At 40.4% G+C, this 19,228-nt stretch overlaps 1 protein-coding gene across 1 annotated transcript in view; it reads left to right on the top strand.

Moving 5' to 3' along the window:
- gnaz (guanine nucleotide binding protein (G protein), alpha z polypeptide) overlaps nucleotides 1–19,228 on the top strand; it is a 51,672-nt gene that overhangs the window by 12,771 nt on the left and 19,673 nt on the right. The window contains exon 2 of the mRNA XM_015940970.3: nucleotides 10,653–11,953. Within this exon, the coding sequence (XP_015796456.1) occupies nucleotides 11,231–11,953 (723 nt within the window). The 5' untranslated portion in view covers nucleotides 10,653–11,230. The remainder of the gene's footprint in view (nucleotides 1–10,652; nucleotides 11,954–19,228) is intronic.

Genomic DNA, 19,228 nt, shown 5'->3' with positions numbered 1-19,228 from the left:
CGCAGGGTGCCTGGGCTCTCTAAGATAGACTGAGTGGATCAGTCATCTCGGAGGTCGGAGTAGATCCACTGCTCCTCCACATCTAGAGGAGCCAGTTGAGGTGGCTCGGGCATCTAGTTAGGATGCCTCCTGGACTCCTCCTTGGTGAGGTTTTCCAGGCACGTCCAACCGAGAGAAGACCTAAAGAAGACCCAGGACACACTGGAGGGACTATGTCTCTTGGCTGGTTTCCCTGGAGGAGCTGGCCCAAGCGGCTGGGGAGAGGAAAGTCTGAGCCTCCCTGCTTAGGCTGCTGACCCCGTGACCCGACCCCGGATAAGTGGCCGAAAATAGATAAATGGATGGATGGGCTTTGTATTTCTCATCTTCTCTTTCTATCTGTCGAATTATATGAGATTTATCAGTTATTTTGCCTTCCATTTTATGACTTAGTACATAAAAACTTTTTTTTCAAAATAAATATATATCAAAGAGAAAAACAAGAAGCTGTGAATAATTGAACGAGGAAACACATCATAAAGCACTTTGTTGAACCCAGACAAGGTTTACAACAAAGCTTTAGTAGAAAATAAAAATCAGCATGAAATATGTCTAAACTTGCATGACGTTTTAATTTGGAATATATGCAATAATTAATTAATCTTAAATGCTTCAAAAGCATCTTTCAATCTTATGTGAATTCCCCTAATAGGAATAAATGTTCTGTGACCTGACCACCAGCAGCATGAACGTAAAAGAGGCTGCACAACAGAAACACACAATGGCTGCACATCTAAGCTCTAAGAGAGGGTGTGATTGTAATGATTTAAAGCAAGGTGAATTAATAGCAGTTGGTAAACACCTGAGAGAGTGATTGAAGGGGAGCTGATGGATTGCGTGTGACAGGAGCTGTGAAGGAAATGTGTGAGAGTGACCGGGCTTCGTCTCATGTTGCCTATCACATTTCCTCTGCCCTCGTAAAGCATTGAGATGCTGCTTGCATTGCCCTCATCACTCCACCACTCACTTTGGAGGATGGTTTAATGGACAGCAATGTGCAGCGGTTTTAGTCACTGAAAGGGCAGCTAAAAGGCTTTACTAATGTAATGACATTGGCACAAATGTCCTCACCAAGATTCTCCATCCTTGATAGCATCTACGGATAATCCTTACATTATATAGCTCACGATTATATCTTTTTAAGCTAAAGGCAACCTCCCTTAAGTATGGTAAAGTTATTAAAGCCAATGCATGGGAGTTTCTGCAGAGGATTACGATGTTGGGAAAAGGTTCATCTACACAGCGTTTATCTGGCAGCAGTAGCTCAGGAGGTTGTCCAGTAATCGGAAGGTTGCAGGTTCAATCCTGGCTCCCACCAGAGAATGCTGTTGTGTGGGCAAGACACTTAACCCACCTTGCCTGCTGGTGGTGGTCGGAGAGACCGGTGGTGCCAGCGTTCGGCAGTCTCTCTTCCATCGGTGTGCCCCAGGGCAGCGTATCACAGCTTCTGATGGAAGAGAACACAGGTGCCACCAGTCCTTCTGACCACCACTGACAGACTCCCGCCAGTCTTGTCTTGCCCAAGGACACACCAACTGACAGAACTGCTGGAGCTTGGGTTCAGACCTCCAACCCACTGATTACAGGACAAACGCCTAACCCCTAAGCCACTGTCACCTTGGACCTTTTGGACTTCAGTTATCACAAACATTACCATCATAAACACCAGCTGGTGCACACCATCCCACAGTTGATATCAACAGTGATCCAAACAGTTTTATTAAAATCAGAAGAAAATCATGACGATGTCTCTTTGCAGTGCTCTGACCTGCTTTAACTGTGTGAAAGATGTCAATGAAAACACACGTAATGGAAGGAAGATGAAGGGAATGAGCTTGTGTTATTCCACTGATAATTTGAAGTCTATTTTTGGTCGAAGTTGAAGATGTCTTAAATTAGGCAGAGTAAGAGTGAAACATGTCGAGCGCGGCATTTTCATTGGTTTCTGGTTGCCTTGAATCTGCATCCAGCTCCTGACAAAAGTTGGTCAGAAAAGTGTTAGTGTCGCATTACGGCATGATGAACACGAAACCATAGAAAGTAGGTCAGCAGTAGAGATCAGGAGCAGAGCATTGTCATCCAGTGCTGATACAGAGACCTCAGTCATTGAGATTTGATCTGGACAATCCTGGTTATTAGAACTTTTTATCAGGTCCAGAGAAACATGTTGCCACTGCCACATGCAATGAAAGCCATTTATGAACATTATTTTTGAGTGATTGTTCCCAGAATGGTAAAGATGACATCTTTTGGATGCATTTTAGTGTGCATTAATGGTAGTGCTGCGTTGCTGCAGAGTGAGTCCAACGTGATGCTGCTCAAAAGTTGGAAACAATGACACATTTTCTGTTCGTCAAACATTTTTGGATATCTGAAATCCAATCACCTCCCTTGGCTTTGAAACATTTGGATTTTAAGCCTGGGGCACACCACCGTCATTTTAAATAGAAGCCAGTACACAGTGGCGGTTCTACATCGAATTACTCCCCGGGCGAGGCCCCTTTTGAGCGCCCCCCCCCCCCAACTGCCCCCCCCACCACCACCACCACCACACCACCTCACCTGCATGAACACACACATGTTTTCTACAAACAGGCATGTTTTATTAGAACGACTATTGAACATTCATTTTTCTAAGTTGCACATATTTACATTAATTACTATAAAGTTGTCAGAATGTAAAGCAGTATACATTATATACTGTATCAAAATATATAGAATCAAATATACAAAAACAAACAATAACTAAATATTAAGAATATATGAACATAATAGATAATAAATATTCTAAATAGCAAAAATATTTCACACATAACAAACTAAAGATAATCACTACAGCATTGCACTTAGAATAGAAAACACAAACTAAAATTAAAACCTAACCTTGATGCAACGTCATCAATAATGTCATCACATGAAATCTGCTCCCCTACTGAGTGATTGATACTAATCAGAGCCAGGTTAGTGAGCCGCCCCTGAAACATAGGTGACCTCAGGTATGACTTGATCAAGTTTTGAAAAGCTCCTCTCAGCTTGAGCCACAGTGACTGGCAGAGCAGTCCAAAAGTTGGGGTAGATCTCCAATAGATCTCGTGATCCATAATATTTTAGAATTGCCTCTGAAATTGTAATTTAAACTGACGTAAAAAAAACTGTAGACTAACAAAAATGCCAACTTTTACAGAACAAATCATGTAAAAAATAATCAGTGCAGCCATCTGCAATAAATAAACAGGATAGTTAGTGGTGACTGGGCAGTTTTCTTCTGCTTGTAGAGTTGTTTTATTTATTATTATGTGAACATGATCAACATGTGTGTGTTGTTGTTCAGGCAGGCCACAGGCTGCAGCGAGCATTTAACAAATCCTAGTTTGAATCAGTAAAAAAACGATTCAAGGACTTTTTTCGAACCATTTGAATATTCGTTTCAATATTTCAGCCCTATTAGCTCTGTTAGCAATTAGTTGACCACATTTAACCGTTAAAATCCCAGTTAACTGGTTCAAAAAATTGAAAACATGCATCTTGAGAGCTACATACCTTTATCTTTCTCCTCTTTTTTCTTTTTTTCCCCCTGAATCGGGCACCTGGTGGTTTTAGCCTTTTTATGTTCATCTCTTCTGTTTGGCTCCTGACTCAGTAAGTTTCCTTTAGTCAGGACTAAACAATTTGACCTTGATGGGGGGGGGGGGGGGGGGGGGGGGGGGGTGACCACAAAATCGTTTTGTTTTTCCTTTTTTTATTCGGCCATTTCACACAATTCAGAGAAACCTGAAAGAATGATAGGCCTGTGTTTATGATATTATGAATGAAATATGGAAGAACGTTAAGATGTGATTGACTTTAGCCATGTTAATACAGTTGATTCAGCCCCTGCACGCTCATTTCATTTGGGAAAGACGCAGAGGTGAATTCCCCCGCCGCACCCCTCCCCTTCCTGTTCTTCATAGACACACGGTGCACGTGAACGTTCTCAGTCAGCAGGAGCGCCTGCAGCTGCAGGGGGCGCCAACTTGCTGTTTCCAATCCAGACACTGTCATATGACAGATAATAGAAAACCTCTGGCAGGCGCAGATTTCCTTTTTTTTTTTTTTTACTCCGCGCTTGTGCGCCCCTTTTGTGTCATGAAAAAATGCCGCCCCGGGCAACTGCCCTGTCTGCCCGTGCCTAAAACCGCTACTGCCAGTACAGTTAATGAGAGCGGGCACACGGGGAGCGCCGCGCCGAGGAGCTGAAAATAAGCGCCAGCTCTATCTCAAGCGTTACAACAAGTGTTTACAACGTTGTGGAGTACATTACAACAGACATTACGACGCCGAACAGCTTTACGACACAAACCCAACCGCCGGCACAAACATTCAAATAAACAGCGTACTTACCACTTTTAATGAATTCGAGTCTCACAAAACATCATGGCAAGTCAGATCACGTATAAACAACAGGGTCACTTCCTGCTTCTCGTTCAATAGTTGCGTGTGATGTTGTGAAAATCATGCAACTTTCCAAGAAGCGTTCAGCGGCGGCGTCACTGGACTTCTCAAAATCTCGCAGCGCGTCCGCCTCCAGTGTGCCCCAGGCTTTAGGAGGCATGCCATAACTTACCACACTTGAATCAGTTTTCTTGGAATATGGCTTCCATCTATCCAATCAAAATAAACATTTATGTGAGCTCTTTCTGTGTTTGTGGAAAATTGTTAAGTATCCTTATTTATTATAGATAACACAAAGTGAAAACGTGAATGTAAAAAGTAGACCCGTTTGTTTTTATGCTGACTTACTGAATACCAACCAAGACCGAAACCATCCTTTAATTTTTTGTCCTTGACCTTGTTTTAACTCTTTTAAAATCAAAGTTCGAATTCTAATATTTTGAAGGTTTAATTTCAAATTTTAATATTCTTTTACATCAGTTAACCTCAACTGGCGGCCCGCAGGTCTTTCCACCCAGCCCCCTTACCCTTTGGGCCTTAACGTCTCCCAACCGGGGAACGTTAAGGCCCAAATATTAATGATTGTTTACGTTCTCCAAACACAATTAAAACTACAATTGTAACAGTTTAGATGGAAAACAAAGTCATTTTAAACATTAATAAATTATTTCAATATTATGTTATTTTAGAAGAGGATCTGGCCCTCATGGTGTCTGCTGGGACGACTCTGGCCCTTGAACTAACTTAGCTGAGGACCCCTGCTTTACACTATATGCCACCAATATTATCCTCGTGTGCAAACCTGCTCTTTATTCCCCTCAGTAAACATGTTTAATTATTAAATATAGTTGAAAATGTAGAATTTTATGTCAAAATTTCTGAGATAAATAATGATGTCTGCCTGTAATTTGGATTAGTAAACAGAAAAACTAACTATCAAAGCCAACTGATCAATTTTCTCTGCTTTTTTTGTTCTGCCACAGAGATTTAAATCATACATTAACATTAAATTGGACAGTTAATAACAGCTTAAGCTAGCCTTGATGTTGTGGTTTTGAAAACAAATATGTTTACTCTCTATTCAGACCCACATGCTGCAGACCACTAAGCTAGTTAGAAATCTGAAACCATTTAACATTTAATTATGATGAGTGGTTTTAATTTTTCATCCTGCACATCTAACCAAACTTGATTATTAGAACAAAGCAAATGTCCACCCATCATTACTAATGTGATTGTAACGGCTCCAGCCAATACTAGCTGCATACCGCTGAACAATAACTGTGAAATCTAGAGCTCAACACTGAAAGATCTGATTTAGCAACACGTCACTCTTATCTCCATCTCTCATAATTTTCATGTTAATTACACCTGTTGGTCATCTTTAACATCTTTTAGTGCTTTTCTAAATGACTTTTCTGTTAAAAATGTTAAAAAAAGTGTAATGAATGGTAGTTTACATCTTACTTATGAACCATAAAATGTGAGATTCCATAGAAATAGGAAATATCAATCTGATGGATCTTTGAATATTTTAACCACAAGATCAGAACTTTTTATTGCAGAGATTAAGTGACACTTCGTATTAACTCCGAGGAAAGAGAGAGAGTCAGGTTTATAACAGTTAAGAAATTTATTTCCACACAATTTAAACAAGACTAACTTAAACACTCTGTGTACTGATGGAACTAATGTGGAGTGAGACGTGATGAATGATGATGGTGGGTGTGTGGAACGTTGTTATCAGAACCAGCGGATACGGAGAAGCATTTAGTTCTGAGTGGGAGTGAATGTTTTGCTCTAAACTATAGTAGGAGATTTATAACACACATGAGACGCCATCTGTCGGTCTACGTACCCAGGGGAAGCCTCTGTCTAGATCCAGAATGTCGAGGTTCTCTTGGACCCTCCTTGGAACCGAAGCCGGTAGAAAAGCAGTGGTGCCGACCAAACTAGTCTTGGAATGCTTCCAGGTCACGACAGGTTATCACTGGCGTCTCCGAGACCCTGAAGGGGTCGTGAGGTTCAGCTTTTATTCTGAAGGAACCGTTGCGGTCAGGTGTAACTTGCAACAGATTTTATCCAGCTTGTCGAGGTTCTTTTCGCTGAAGAGAAAGTCCTGATGGCCTGTCCGAGACTACTCTAGAACGCTTTGAACTAAAGAAAAGGTGGCGTGGGAATAGTTTTTATAATTGTCATATTTTGGTTTACTGGCGAATCAGAATTTGACATGGAAAAGAGGGTTTATACAAACACCAAAGAAAACCACGCCTAGCGCCAGAAATGAAGGTTCTGATTGGATCAGACAAAAGGAAATGTGTCGTGTGACTTTAGCATTACGTGTCTTTAGTGTCTAGTGCAAATGTCCAGGATTATAATTACTTGTAAAATACTATTGATCACAGGATTATAATATCAAGTAATAGCATTGTCATTTCACAGACTGATTGAACATTGGGCTCACATTATTATTGGTAATAACAAACGTTGTTTCATTATGTGTTTATCAAGAGAGTTTGTCTTCGTCTTGAGCTGTAACAGAGGTGAAGCAGTTCAGATGAGCAGAGTGCATGAAAGACCTTGGTCAATATCTCATGTAGATTAGTCTGTGTCAGAGACTTTATGTCTCTGCTCGAGCAGACGCAGCAGACCTTTAGGTCAAAAACAGGACATTCATGATGCTAGAAAAGCTTATGATCACTCAGAGTTACAATTAAATCACTTATAGAAATCTAGGATGTAAAACAGGTAACAAATAAAAACATAAAACAACTTTTAGGCACTGATTAGACTTAAAAAGTACTATAAATGTTGGAAAAGCATCTTGGAATGCTAAAATGTGCCTAACAGATCATCAGAATGTGTGGTGTGCATCAACTGGTTTGAGTAGGAGTCCAGTTCCCAGAGCAACGACTCACTGCTTCCGTTCTGTTTGTATTGATATGATGTGTTTTGGCTTTGTTCTGCATTGTTTTTACTACTCTTCACACCTGGAAAAAGAGTCAAACTAAAACAGGCCACAACATAAATTAATTTTCAACAGCATATGGCTGCTTTTACAACTGTTCCTTATTTCTAAAATATAAACATGTTCAAGTATTTGGTTTATCAAAGTAAAACTCACAAACATTCCCAGAAATATTTTCATTCATTTTCAGATAATAGCTGTAATGAAAGGATAAGAAAACTTTTGTGCAGAAAGATGAAACATGAAAAACCTTCCAGCTTTTATCCATTTTCCTTGGTACATAAATATTTCATCAGGGTCCAGTTTATAATGAGGCTGTGTGTGTGTGTGTGTGTGTGTTGGTGGTGTTTAAAGGACAGGTGTAGTTAGCTAACAGCCAGTACTGAGTCTATGGTAACACAGGACTGCAGCTAAAGAGAGCAGGAGTGTGTGAGACCGTTAAACGGAGAACATCAGAACAGGCTGTACACAGAATATGGATTAATGGAAAGTGTGCAGGTCAGTAGGTGAGTGACTGCATATTCATGTCTGTCCTTTCACCTTTCTGCTTGGAATACTTCCTTTTAGATTTCTTCAGATTTATTTGAAGTGTGTTTATTTATTTTCCTTGAGTAAAATTGAAAAATGAGAATCCATCACACCCATGGAAGTCGTTTTCACGTTAGAAGTGTGTGTGTGCGTGTGTGTGTGTGTGTGTGTGTGTGTGTGGGGGGGGGGGGGGCACGATCAGCAAAATATGTAATGGGAAACCGTCTTCAACACAAGGGGTTGTTATCTGCTTGGTCCTAGTGCTCAACCAGTGCCTATTTATTATAGCGTAATATTGTTTGTAGATGGTAAAATTTTTCAAATTTGACAAGATGTAAGAACTTGTAAACATGTGTAAACACAAAAACACCTGTAAATAAAATCCTCATGAATGTCTCTTTGAAAATAAAGTGTGCACGCAGGGTTTGGTGGGCCACAAAGAGGGGGCCCGCGGGCCGGACATGGCCTGCTATTGAGGACCACTGCAATACAATAACTAAAATATTCATAATTCATAATCTCAACATGTCCACAGAAATCACAAAAGGTATGAACTACAAATTTAAATTGACATTTATCATTCAGAACATGTAAATTGTAACATAATTTCTTTGGCACTTCCACCGAAATTGCAGATACTAGTCAGATTAGGTAAATAAAGTTTGCTGGCGCGTGTCTTTCCCCCTCATTGCTGCTAAGCTTTTGCAGCTGCTCAGACAACTCCCTAAAAGCAATAAAGGTAGAAAGTGCACTACAGTCACTAAAGGTCCACTACTGCTTTTGAACCCATCAAGTTCCAGTTTTACAGCAAGATTCAATAATGTTAGCAAAAACAGCTTTCTAACTCCATCCTCATGCAGCGCTCAGGCCGACTCAGACTCGTTCAACTGCATCTGTGAAGAAGGAGCTTTATTTGGTCAAACAGCGGTGGCTCAAAGCAGCAAAGCGTTGCCCTGTGATTGTTTCACAACGGTTACAATCTAAGGCACAAATACAACCACTTCCTACCCATCAGCAAGGTGTAGCTACAATGGATTTTCAATATATAGACTCACCATCCCTATGAATCTGGAATGGTGATAACGTACACGGCTGGTTTCAACTACAACCACAACTGTCAATAAAAAAGATTCTTAGGTTAATATGGATTTATTTTAGCTTAAAAATATAAATGCTTCTATAAATGAGCATTTATATGTATATATATATATATATATATATATATATATATATATATATATATATATATATATATATATATATATATATATATATGTATATATATATAATATATATTTTTTTGCAGAGGTAGTGATCTCCTAGCTGTTTTCCTTTGTCCTTAACAGGATTTGGCTCCGCAGCTGCAGCTGGAACAGTGCTGTGTGTGAACAACTGAGTCTGAATGTTGTGTTAGCAAACACCAATTATTCTTGCTGTACAAATGTACAGTGGAGAATAAGCTGAGATGACTCAGACAGAAAGGTGGAAAGAAAATATTGGGAATACTCAATCAGTCAGAAATGTTAAGCTCCCCCACCCAACCCACCACAAAACCCCACCCCAAAGAGTTCGGGGGAGTCTCAAATGTGCTGCAGGCCTGCTGTGGCTGTTTTCTATAGCAAAGGCTGTCCCCTCTGTTTTGCCCCTGGTTCTTGTTGTCAACAAATAAGAGAGAAAAAGATAGAACCCCTCAAGATGACCCTCGTATTTCTGTGGTTCAGCATGCCCTAAAAATGCATTTAGGGTTTTCATGTTTCAGTTTGTTTCAGACATTATGCAGCCTCTGTTCCTACAGTAGTGAGGTTAGTGTTGTAAGTGAGCACAAATTTAACCACAAAGTTTCAGATATCACAGTGCAGCCTTTTTGTTGAAACTGCAGCCACACATCCTTCTCAAGGGGAACATTTCTCGACATCTACTTCTGTGCAATGATAACGACCTTGCATTTTGTTCATTGCATAAGTTAAGATCACAATACAGACAATCTACTGTTTGAAAGCTGAATGCAGAACGGGCTTGATGAAATATGATAGTGTTAAAAATGAGCTGAAGAAATTCAAAACTAAACATAATCTGGAATATCAGAGTTGAGTCGTTGCACAAAAAAAACTCAGGTAGTTCAGTAATGTAGAAAAGTAATATTTTCTGCTGCTGCTTTATTATACCAGCATGCTCTGGATTCTAATGGGCTTGTTTACATTTCTAAACATTTGTTGGTTTGTTGGTGTTCCAGCTCACTGTTGAATTTGCCACCTAATAAGACCGTGAAGACCATTAATATAAATGTGACCCATTTCTAAATTAAGGAAGCCATTAAGATTATGAATCTGATGTGTGAAAGGAGCTTAGCCAACACATCCAATATTCTCAGTTTAGTGTGTGCAGGTGCAAACCCAACAATTTGTTATATGCCCATCCATCAAGCATTGGGGTTTTAAATTAAAGTGGGATTAACAGGTTGGCTCCCCACTGGTGCCCACCTTTTCTATTGTCACACAGATGTAATAGTTTTATAACTAATGATGACATACACACAGTCACTGCCCAAAGGAAGCCGGGTTTTGAACGTATCATAAATACAAGAAAGGCTGGGAAAAGTTAAATAAACTGTTTTTTGAAGACATTAGGGAGCACCATGTTATTAAACCTGTTCTTAAATGTTTTTCTCTCTCTGATGTGTTGGCAGGACTTCTGTTGTTGAGGAGAAATCTCTCAAGAGAGCAAGCAAAAAAGATTGTATCTGGAAGATCAAGAAAAACAGGCCAAATATTGAGCAAAGGTGGATGGTTGAAGAAGCCAAATAAGGGCAACGCACCACAAGAGCCATGTGGGAAGAGAATGACTGGGATTCCTTATATGAATGCATCAAGTCCAAACACTTTCTCTACTGACATAGTGAACTTTTCTCAGCCTGCTGCCACAGCTTTTCCTCAGGGGGAGTCCCTGCTATGAACCCCAGCTCCATTGGCTTCAGCAGGCGGTTCAAGCTCAGTGCCAGGCACTGTGTGGGCATACCACAGGTCTGGGTTCTGCCCACACAGAACATACAGACTGCCCCAGAAAGAAAAGGAATGAAAAAGTCCTGAGTCACTTCTCTCTAACTGTGGCTTAACTGCTAAGAGTTGAACTGGTCAGTTGCAAAATTCTAATCTTCAAGCTTCAGCTCCTCCACCAACTGCTCTTTGATTAACCGCTTCCTCATAGTTAGCTGTCCCATCCTGCAGCAGCACGAGTTCCTTTACATTTTCCACGTGGTGGAGGACCATGGGGTGCCGCCAGAGCTCGGAGGAGAAGGAAGCAGCGCGGCGCTCGAGGCGAATCGACCGCCACTTGCGCTCGGAAAGTCAGCGGCAGCGGCGCGAAATCAAGTTACTGTTGCTGGGTACCAGCAACTCGGGCAAGAGCACCATTGTCAAGCAGATGAAGATCATCCACAGTGGTGGCTTCAACCTAGAGGCCTGCAAGGAGTACAAGCCTCTGATTTTGTACAATGCCATTGACTCACTGACCCGCATCATCCGTGCCCTCACCACCCTTAAGATAGACTTTCACAACCCTGACCGCGCCTACGATGCCGTGCAGCTCTTTGCCCTCACAGGTCCAGCAGAGAGCAAAGGAGAGATCACCCCAGAGCTGCTGGGGGTGATGAAGCGTCTGTGGGCGGACGCTGGGGTCCAGGAGTGCTTTCAGAGGTCCAATGAATACCACTTAGAGGACAACACGGCCTACTACCTGAACGACCTGGACCGCATATCTGCGCTCGAGTACATCCCCACTGTAGAGGACATCCTGCGCTCCCGCGACATGACCACAGGCATTGTGGAAAACAAGTTCACCTTTAAGGAGCTCACCTTCAAGATGGTGGATGTGGGTGGACAGCGTTCGGAGAGGAAGAAGTGGATTCACTGTTTTGAGGGCGTGACTGCAATCATTTTCTGTGTTGAGCTAAGTGGCTATGACCTCAAGCTCTACGAGGACAACCAGACGGTAAGACTAATCTCTTTAAAGGACCCGGTTCTACACACACACACACACACACACACACACGCGCGCACACACACACACACACACACACACACACACACACACACACACACACACACACACACACACACACACTTACTTGTTAATTGGCTTTGTGTTTCATCTTATGTAAGTTAATTATTGATGAAATCATAAATATAGTGGTCATGATTCTCAGTCAACCAGATGAAGATAATTTTGTTTTTAGTTACAAAACCATTCGCCGGCTTTTTGGCAGACACAGCCGAGATGGAAATTTTCAGAAATAAACAAGTACTGTTTGGAACAAAAGATTTATGTCTTCCGAGAAACAACAAAAGTTTGTTCTGCTGTGTCATTTCCTCCCTGTAGATCCCCTACTACACTAAAAAACAAAATACCCCGGAACACAAGCAGGTCTAACTCAGACTATCTGAGTTTACATAATGGCAGATTTATGTTCGAAGTTAGTTTATCTTACTTTTTGAATCCTTTTTTATTTTACAAGATGATTTTTTATCTAATGACTGTAAGTACAAAAAGAAATGTGTTGTTTTATATGTAATACATATTTAATATGTATTATACGTGATATTAAGTTAAAGAAATTGGGGAAAAAATCTATGTAATCTTTATAAAACAACAAAAATATGAAAACTGGCTCATTTGCTTTACATTGGAACAAGTTCTTTGTTTCCAAAAGATGTTGTGTGTTGAGTTTCCTTGCCTTTGAACCATGATGCCTCTAGTTATTACAGCAAACATGCAGCCACAGTAGATCTGTGGTAATGGAGTATTTCATTACTAGTTAGCCCCATCAACTAATTCATTGTTTTTTACTAGACAGCTAAATGTTAAATTGAAGCTGGAACAAAAAACATCTGCCCAGTTTTAAGTCTTATTCCCTCAATGTAAACAAATGGAACGTTGTTCTTTTTAAAAAGTAAAAAAGTGGCCAACTTAGTGACTTTTTACTATATTTAGAAAGCCACTAGGGAGAAATCTAGCTACTGTCTTATTATTGGAGAATCATGTCAACTTAAATTAATGCTTTCTTTCAACTCTAAACGTCAAGTTGTACAAATATGATAAATAATAACTATGCATTGTTATAATATTATATTGTGAGTTGAAACAACAAATCTTGTTAGATAACCAAGTGGAAAAACATTTTGTCTTGTTAAACATACCCACAGTTCTACTTTATCTTAACTTATAAATTTAAGTTAGACATTGATGGTTGTCCATTCAAATTACAAGTTAATGTTAACTGGACAAATAGAATAATTGTTTGAACTCGTGTTACCAGCTGTCATGCCAGCAGGGACCTAAAGTCTCCTCCCTTTCCGGTCGGCTCATGGGACCCCGGAAGAATGAAAAAAATCAATGCAAGTCAACGGGGCTAAAAACGCCATTTTCTAATCTGCTTTGCTTTAGACCCTGGATTGCACATATGTTGTACTGCAATTTAAATGAAAACTAATGATGGGTGTTTCCATCACACCTGTCACGTACTTTGAGATTTATCAGTTTGTAAAAGTTCATAATTAGCATGACTACAAACCAAACATCGTCACTTCGCATATGTGACGTCACCACACAATATCTTCTCCTCTAGCGTAACTGCTACTTACCAAATGTCCAGATTTATGGTGGTTCTTTCCTCCTGAAGGAAGGATTTGAAGTTCACTGAACTTACAGCCATTTTCCCTCTGTTTTTCTCCATGTCTGGTTCAATGACGTCACTTCCAGGAAGCGTAATTGTAGTCCCGGACTTATTTTCATACAAAACCTAAAATAGCTTTTCCTCCAGTGCAAAAATAAGCACTTTATTGGTATCAAAATGCATTTTTTAAATTCACGGACAACATATGTGAAATCCATAGAACATAACAAGCGGAATCAGAAATAATGTTTTTAGCCCCATTGACTTGCATTCATTTTTTCATTTTTCAGGGGACCCATGGTCCGGAAGTTGATGGGCATGACTTAGGCTGGCCATACAGGCAAAGGGTGATGCAGGAAGCTAACAGCAACACTGTGTTTCTCAATGTCAAGGTGCCTGGCCACCAGGCACCTTGCTTACAAGGACACTGTACTTCCTTGGTCAAAGAAAACGGTTAAATGGAACAGGCGTTCATCATGTGACTGTGGCTTCCAGGGCAGGCACATAACATTACGTGATATGGGAGATGACATTATATTTTAATCGTATAAGCTTCAATATAAATATGTCAAGCCAATTACTCTTTAAATTGTTTATATATTTGTGAAATTAAATATATATGTGAGTTACTACCCGCTAGCCACCAAAGCTGCAACTAGTAAGCAACTAACCAACCATAGATAACTTCTTTGGATCTAAAAAAAACCTTTTAAATTAGTTGACTTACTTTTAAACTTGAAATTTGCCTCCGAAGCTGCTGGCTTCTGATCTGCCATCCTTTTGAAAATAGTGCAGTGTAATTTGGGAAAATTTTGACCCAGGCTAGGCTACAAGACACCTCCTGAGTATCCTTGCTCAGCTAGCTAAACGGCTAACAATTGAAGAACACATGCCTCGATAGAACATGAACATTGGAACACGTCTTCGCAGCTCCTGATGACGTATCTCCTAGGTAACCGGGGTGGGGCCAAGACATCAAGGCGAGGTTCCTTGGCTTTGAGAATCACCCAGTGAAAAGTGCTGGCTAACTCGTGCCTCATACACCACATGACTGCAGTGGGAGTGGAACACAAGGAGAAGACTCTTGAGCATTTTGTGTGAACCACCCCTTTATTTAATGCAGTGAAGTGGAATGGCACAACGTTCTTATTCCTACAACCTCCTTCCTCACTTATGATGCCAACATGACAACAACAAATAACTCCACATTTGGAACATGGAACAAAGCAATAACTAAGAACAACAAAACCCTTACCATAAACATGCGTAAACACATTAAATTATAACAAAATAACTAAGAATATGACTACTTGCAATGTGCCTCGCCCACTGCAGCTTTCACAGTGGGCGGGGACATTTTTTAATCTATAAATTGCAGTTTAAGGTGACTGAACGCACAAAAATGAAGATAATATAACAAGTTGTTGAAATAACAAGCAATTTTAAGATTTCAATATCAAAACACACAAAATTAAGTTTACCAATCAAAACTTAACAGGGAGTGAAATAGGAAAAATAAATTAAAACAACTTTTTGAGGCTGTCTTTTTTTACAGTTTAGGTTCTGTCAAGAACCCTGCCTCCACACCAAACCCTAACCCTAACCACTCAGCTCAGTCCTCACACAGAATCACCATATCAGAGTAGAGGTCCTGTCAGGTGAGCTCAGTGCAGTGAAAATCTTGCCACAAGATTCAGTCAAATTGAAACTTTACCTTGACACATTGGAATAGAAACGTATGCAGCAAATAGACACCCACCTGCTTCCCACCAAGCTGGAAGTGGTTTAACCATTTGGGAACGCAGCTCGATCACCATCCAGAATCCTCCTCAGCACACCGAACCATTGATCAGATGATCCCATGTACACACACCATACATGCGTATACAGCATGTTACACACAGCATACTTGCTGCTTCTTTTTGTTCTCAATAGCTGGGATAGAGGACTGTCTTCTTTCTTTGAGCAAACTTTAGTGAAATTAAAGGCACACTCTGCAGTTTTGCTTGCTTTTAGCACCCCCTATTGTCCGCTATAATTCTCTGTGTTAACCAAAAGTTAAAAGTATCTCCTAACTGTGAGTTTGTCTTTTTAACACCTTAATCTAACAGCTGAAATATCTCTTCAGCCTTCACTAGTTACTTGAGGAGCAATTAATCACTAAACCAAACAAATCAGCTGTGCTCATGATCTATACCATACAAGACACGTGCTGGAAGCAAACTCCTGCTCCACCATGTCAGCTCCTCTCCACTCCACAGCTCCCTCCACCAGCAGGTAGAGGACCAGCAACTCTGGAGTTGCAACTGTGACATTCTAGCCACAGAGGGCAGCGGGATCCGACTGACATTTCTTTAACCAATGCAATGATTTAAATATATGAAAAAGTTACTTAGCATCCCACTGAAGCTGACAGCACTACTAAGCTCTCTCATCAAATATACTTTCCACCTGAACCACACCCTCCAGTAATGTGACTCAGGTTCAGTGGAGAACTCGGTGTCCAGAAGAGATGCTTTTGCTGGTGATCAAAATTATCTGTAATATTATTATGAGTGAATTTAAAACCACTGAACACAAGAAACTCGGTGTGTGTTTGAACTATGAAATAAAACATCACATATGAGCTTTGTTTATTTTGCCATCCTGTGACTAAAACAACAAAATATATTGTGCTTCAGCACAAAAACAATCCTTTAAAGCAAATTTCCTGGGAGTAAATATATCAGAAAAGGACAAATAATGCTAATTTTGAATCAAGGATGCAAATGGGAGAAACCTTTTTATGTTGATAAAACACACATTGTTAGTACTGCGTGTTTGTGTCGCAGGTGCACAGCTGCTGCTGCTTTCATTCAAGTGTGTATGACTGGTAAAACACACACGCCACTGTCTCAGATTAAGTTCTGCCCATGAGAAGCTACAGAACACTCAGAAGGGATTGGAGAATCTACAATGAGATGTTTTCAACCACAGCTATATAGAAATTTAAATTCAAATGAACATGTTCTCAGTCCTGCTCTGGGGAGTAACCAGAATCCACTCAGCTTTATATACACAGCTTGAAAGACTTAACTCCAATCATGGTGCTTATCCAGAGTTGTTTATGGATGGGAGTGGGTCCAGACTGAATACACACAAATGTTGAATAAATAAAAGTGGTGAAATGCTTTTATTTTAGTTTATAATCTCAACTATGAAAGCGATTTTCGATCAGTTGTGGAATTCCAAGGATTTCCTATCCATAGCATACCCATTCTCTTATCTGCGTTTAGGAACACCTGTGCAGTTGCACCTAATTTACTCCGGGTTTATCTGGATGTTTCCCTGCTACTCCAGAAATAGCTGAAAGTTTGTGCTCACTAAAAACAAAACTATGCTGACAAATCCATGGGTTACCTGGATAAAGCAGGGCGTAGGCTGCGCCAGGCTGGAACATAAAATCAATTAATTGTATAGGTTAAAAATAAAGACTGAGGAGAAAATGTACTATGGTGTTAATTGAGTTCACAGAATAAAGTGTGAGGTTGTACCTGTGAGAATTAGCAGATTGTAGAGGTGCCGTGTAGCCACGGAAGTTAAGTAGTACAAGAAAAAACAACTTTTATGGATTGATGAGGGAAAAGGGCTAAATGTATCTGAAAGGCATTCCAGAGTAGGTAAAACAACAAAATACATAAAAATACTTATTACCTAAGCTATTATTTAATGTAGGTTTTAAAATCGGTTATCTTTTGGGATTCATCATTTCTGCCTTCACTTTATCAATTGCTTCCTTGTAGTTCAGCTTCCAGTGGCGGCTGGTGAAAAATATTTTTGGTGGGGCTGTGCTATTTTTTTTTAAACAAACTTGTGCTTTCTGAGCTTTGTGCACAACTTCACTATTTCCTGAATTAAGCACAGCTCTTTTATTTCCTGTCTTACATCATTGGACAAACTGATTCATCCAGGTGTGTCTGACTATTGGCACGCTGCCTTGCAGACCAAGGTTGAAAAATACTGCATTACTGTAAATTGCACATAAAATAACATGACCATAAATGGTAAATAGGCAATGCAAGAGGCAAGTAACAAAAACATTTTGTTTAATTTCAACATTTGAGTGAACACGAAAAATTATGAGCAGGTCACTGTTACAGTAATGGTAGTAAACACTACTTAGACAAAATGCCAGAAATTTACACTGTTAGGACTTATGGAAAGTGGAAACAATTTAATAGGAAATAATGTCATCAGTATCCTCTTACAAATGTCATATTTCCCACTTTTTGGGACAAATCAGAAATGTTTTATTGTCCCAAAAGCTGGGAAATTTGTTTGCTGCAGCAGAAGTGTAACAAGTAAAATGGAATCAGATTGATGTATGTCCAAATTTACTTGAAATACACATTTATGTGATTAAATATGTATAATAGGTATGTGTGTTGAAATTAGTTTTTACAGTTATTGCACATTAAACATGTTATTTAACAAATGTCCCGGTTTGTGGGACAACCAAGGATTTCTGATTCTGATTGTCTTGTTTACAGAAATGTAATGTACAGCTTACCTCTGCACCCAGCTGCTGTTCTCCCTGTCCAAACGTCCTCCGTTTCTTTGTTGGCTGCTGCACTGATGCGCTGCATTCCTCAGTCAGAGAAGGAATGGAGTCCCCAATGAGACACAAGTTCCACATCCACCTTCTGTGGATCCCAGCCGTTTTGAATAACAAACACAGAAAGCAAAATAACGCATTAGCGTGATTGCATCCAGCTAGCCACTGCTTCCTGGTGTACCGATTTTGGGAGAAGCGTCGTGTGTACAGTTTACCTCTCTCCTTGTCCTGCTGGCTTATCTTTACGTCGGGCTGATCTGGTCCAAGCTCTTTGACATCAAGTTTTTCCACCATAGTTCTCCTCTCGAACGGATACTGGAGAAGAGACCGAACTGAATTCAGTGGCTGCTGAGATCCGGTATCCTGGTTGTAGGCTCACTGGCGTCCATGTCTGCGTCTGCTCCATGTGCGTCACGAGTCACGACCAACAACGTGCTGGAGTCGAGACTCTCCGAGTTCTACCGAACACCAACGAAAGCCTTAAAGTCCCATTTAGTCGTCACACACACACACAGGTGTGTGGTGAAATTTATTCTCCGCATTTGACCCATCCCCTGGGGGAGCGGTGAGCTGCAGACAAGCCGCGCTCGGGAACTATTTGGTGGTGGTTTACCTTGGCGGTAGCTCTATCACCCATCATGCTTCTGAAACGTTCTGAAACAACGTCAACGCTGATTGGATACATTCCCATTCCTACTCTTTGATTTTCTTGTCAGCAATTGGACAGCTGGTCTCGTCCTGTTTGGGCGATTGAAAAAGAGCACACAGCCTCCATCGCTCGGCAGAGACCGGCAGAGATCGGCAGAGACCGGCAGAGACCAATATAGATATATATATGATTTATTTTTGTTACAAAACACACAATTAACTTAGAATATGTGATTATTGTTAATTTTATTTATTTATTTTTTTAAATAAAAATTAAAAACAGTGGGGAAACTGGAAGGGCGGCGCCCTATCGCCCTCTACTGGCCAGCCGCCACTGTCAGCTTCATTAGGA

The sequence above is a fragment of the Nothobranchius furzeri genome, chromosome 6 (genome assembly GCF_043380555.1).
Source record: "Nothobranchius furzeri strain GRZ-AD chromosome 6, NfurGRZ-RIMD1, whole genome shotgun sequence".
NCBI lineage: Eukaryota > Metazoa > Chordata > Actinopteri > Cyprinodontiformes > Nothobranchiidae > Nothobranchius > Nothobranchius furzeri.
The sequence above is the reverse complement of the archived record's forward strand: the minus strand, read 5'-3'. Positions and strand labels throughout refer to the sequence as shown.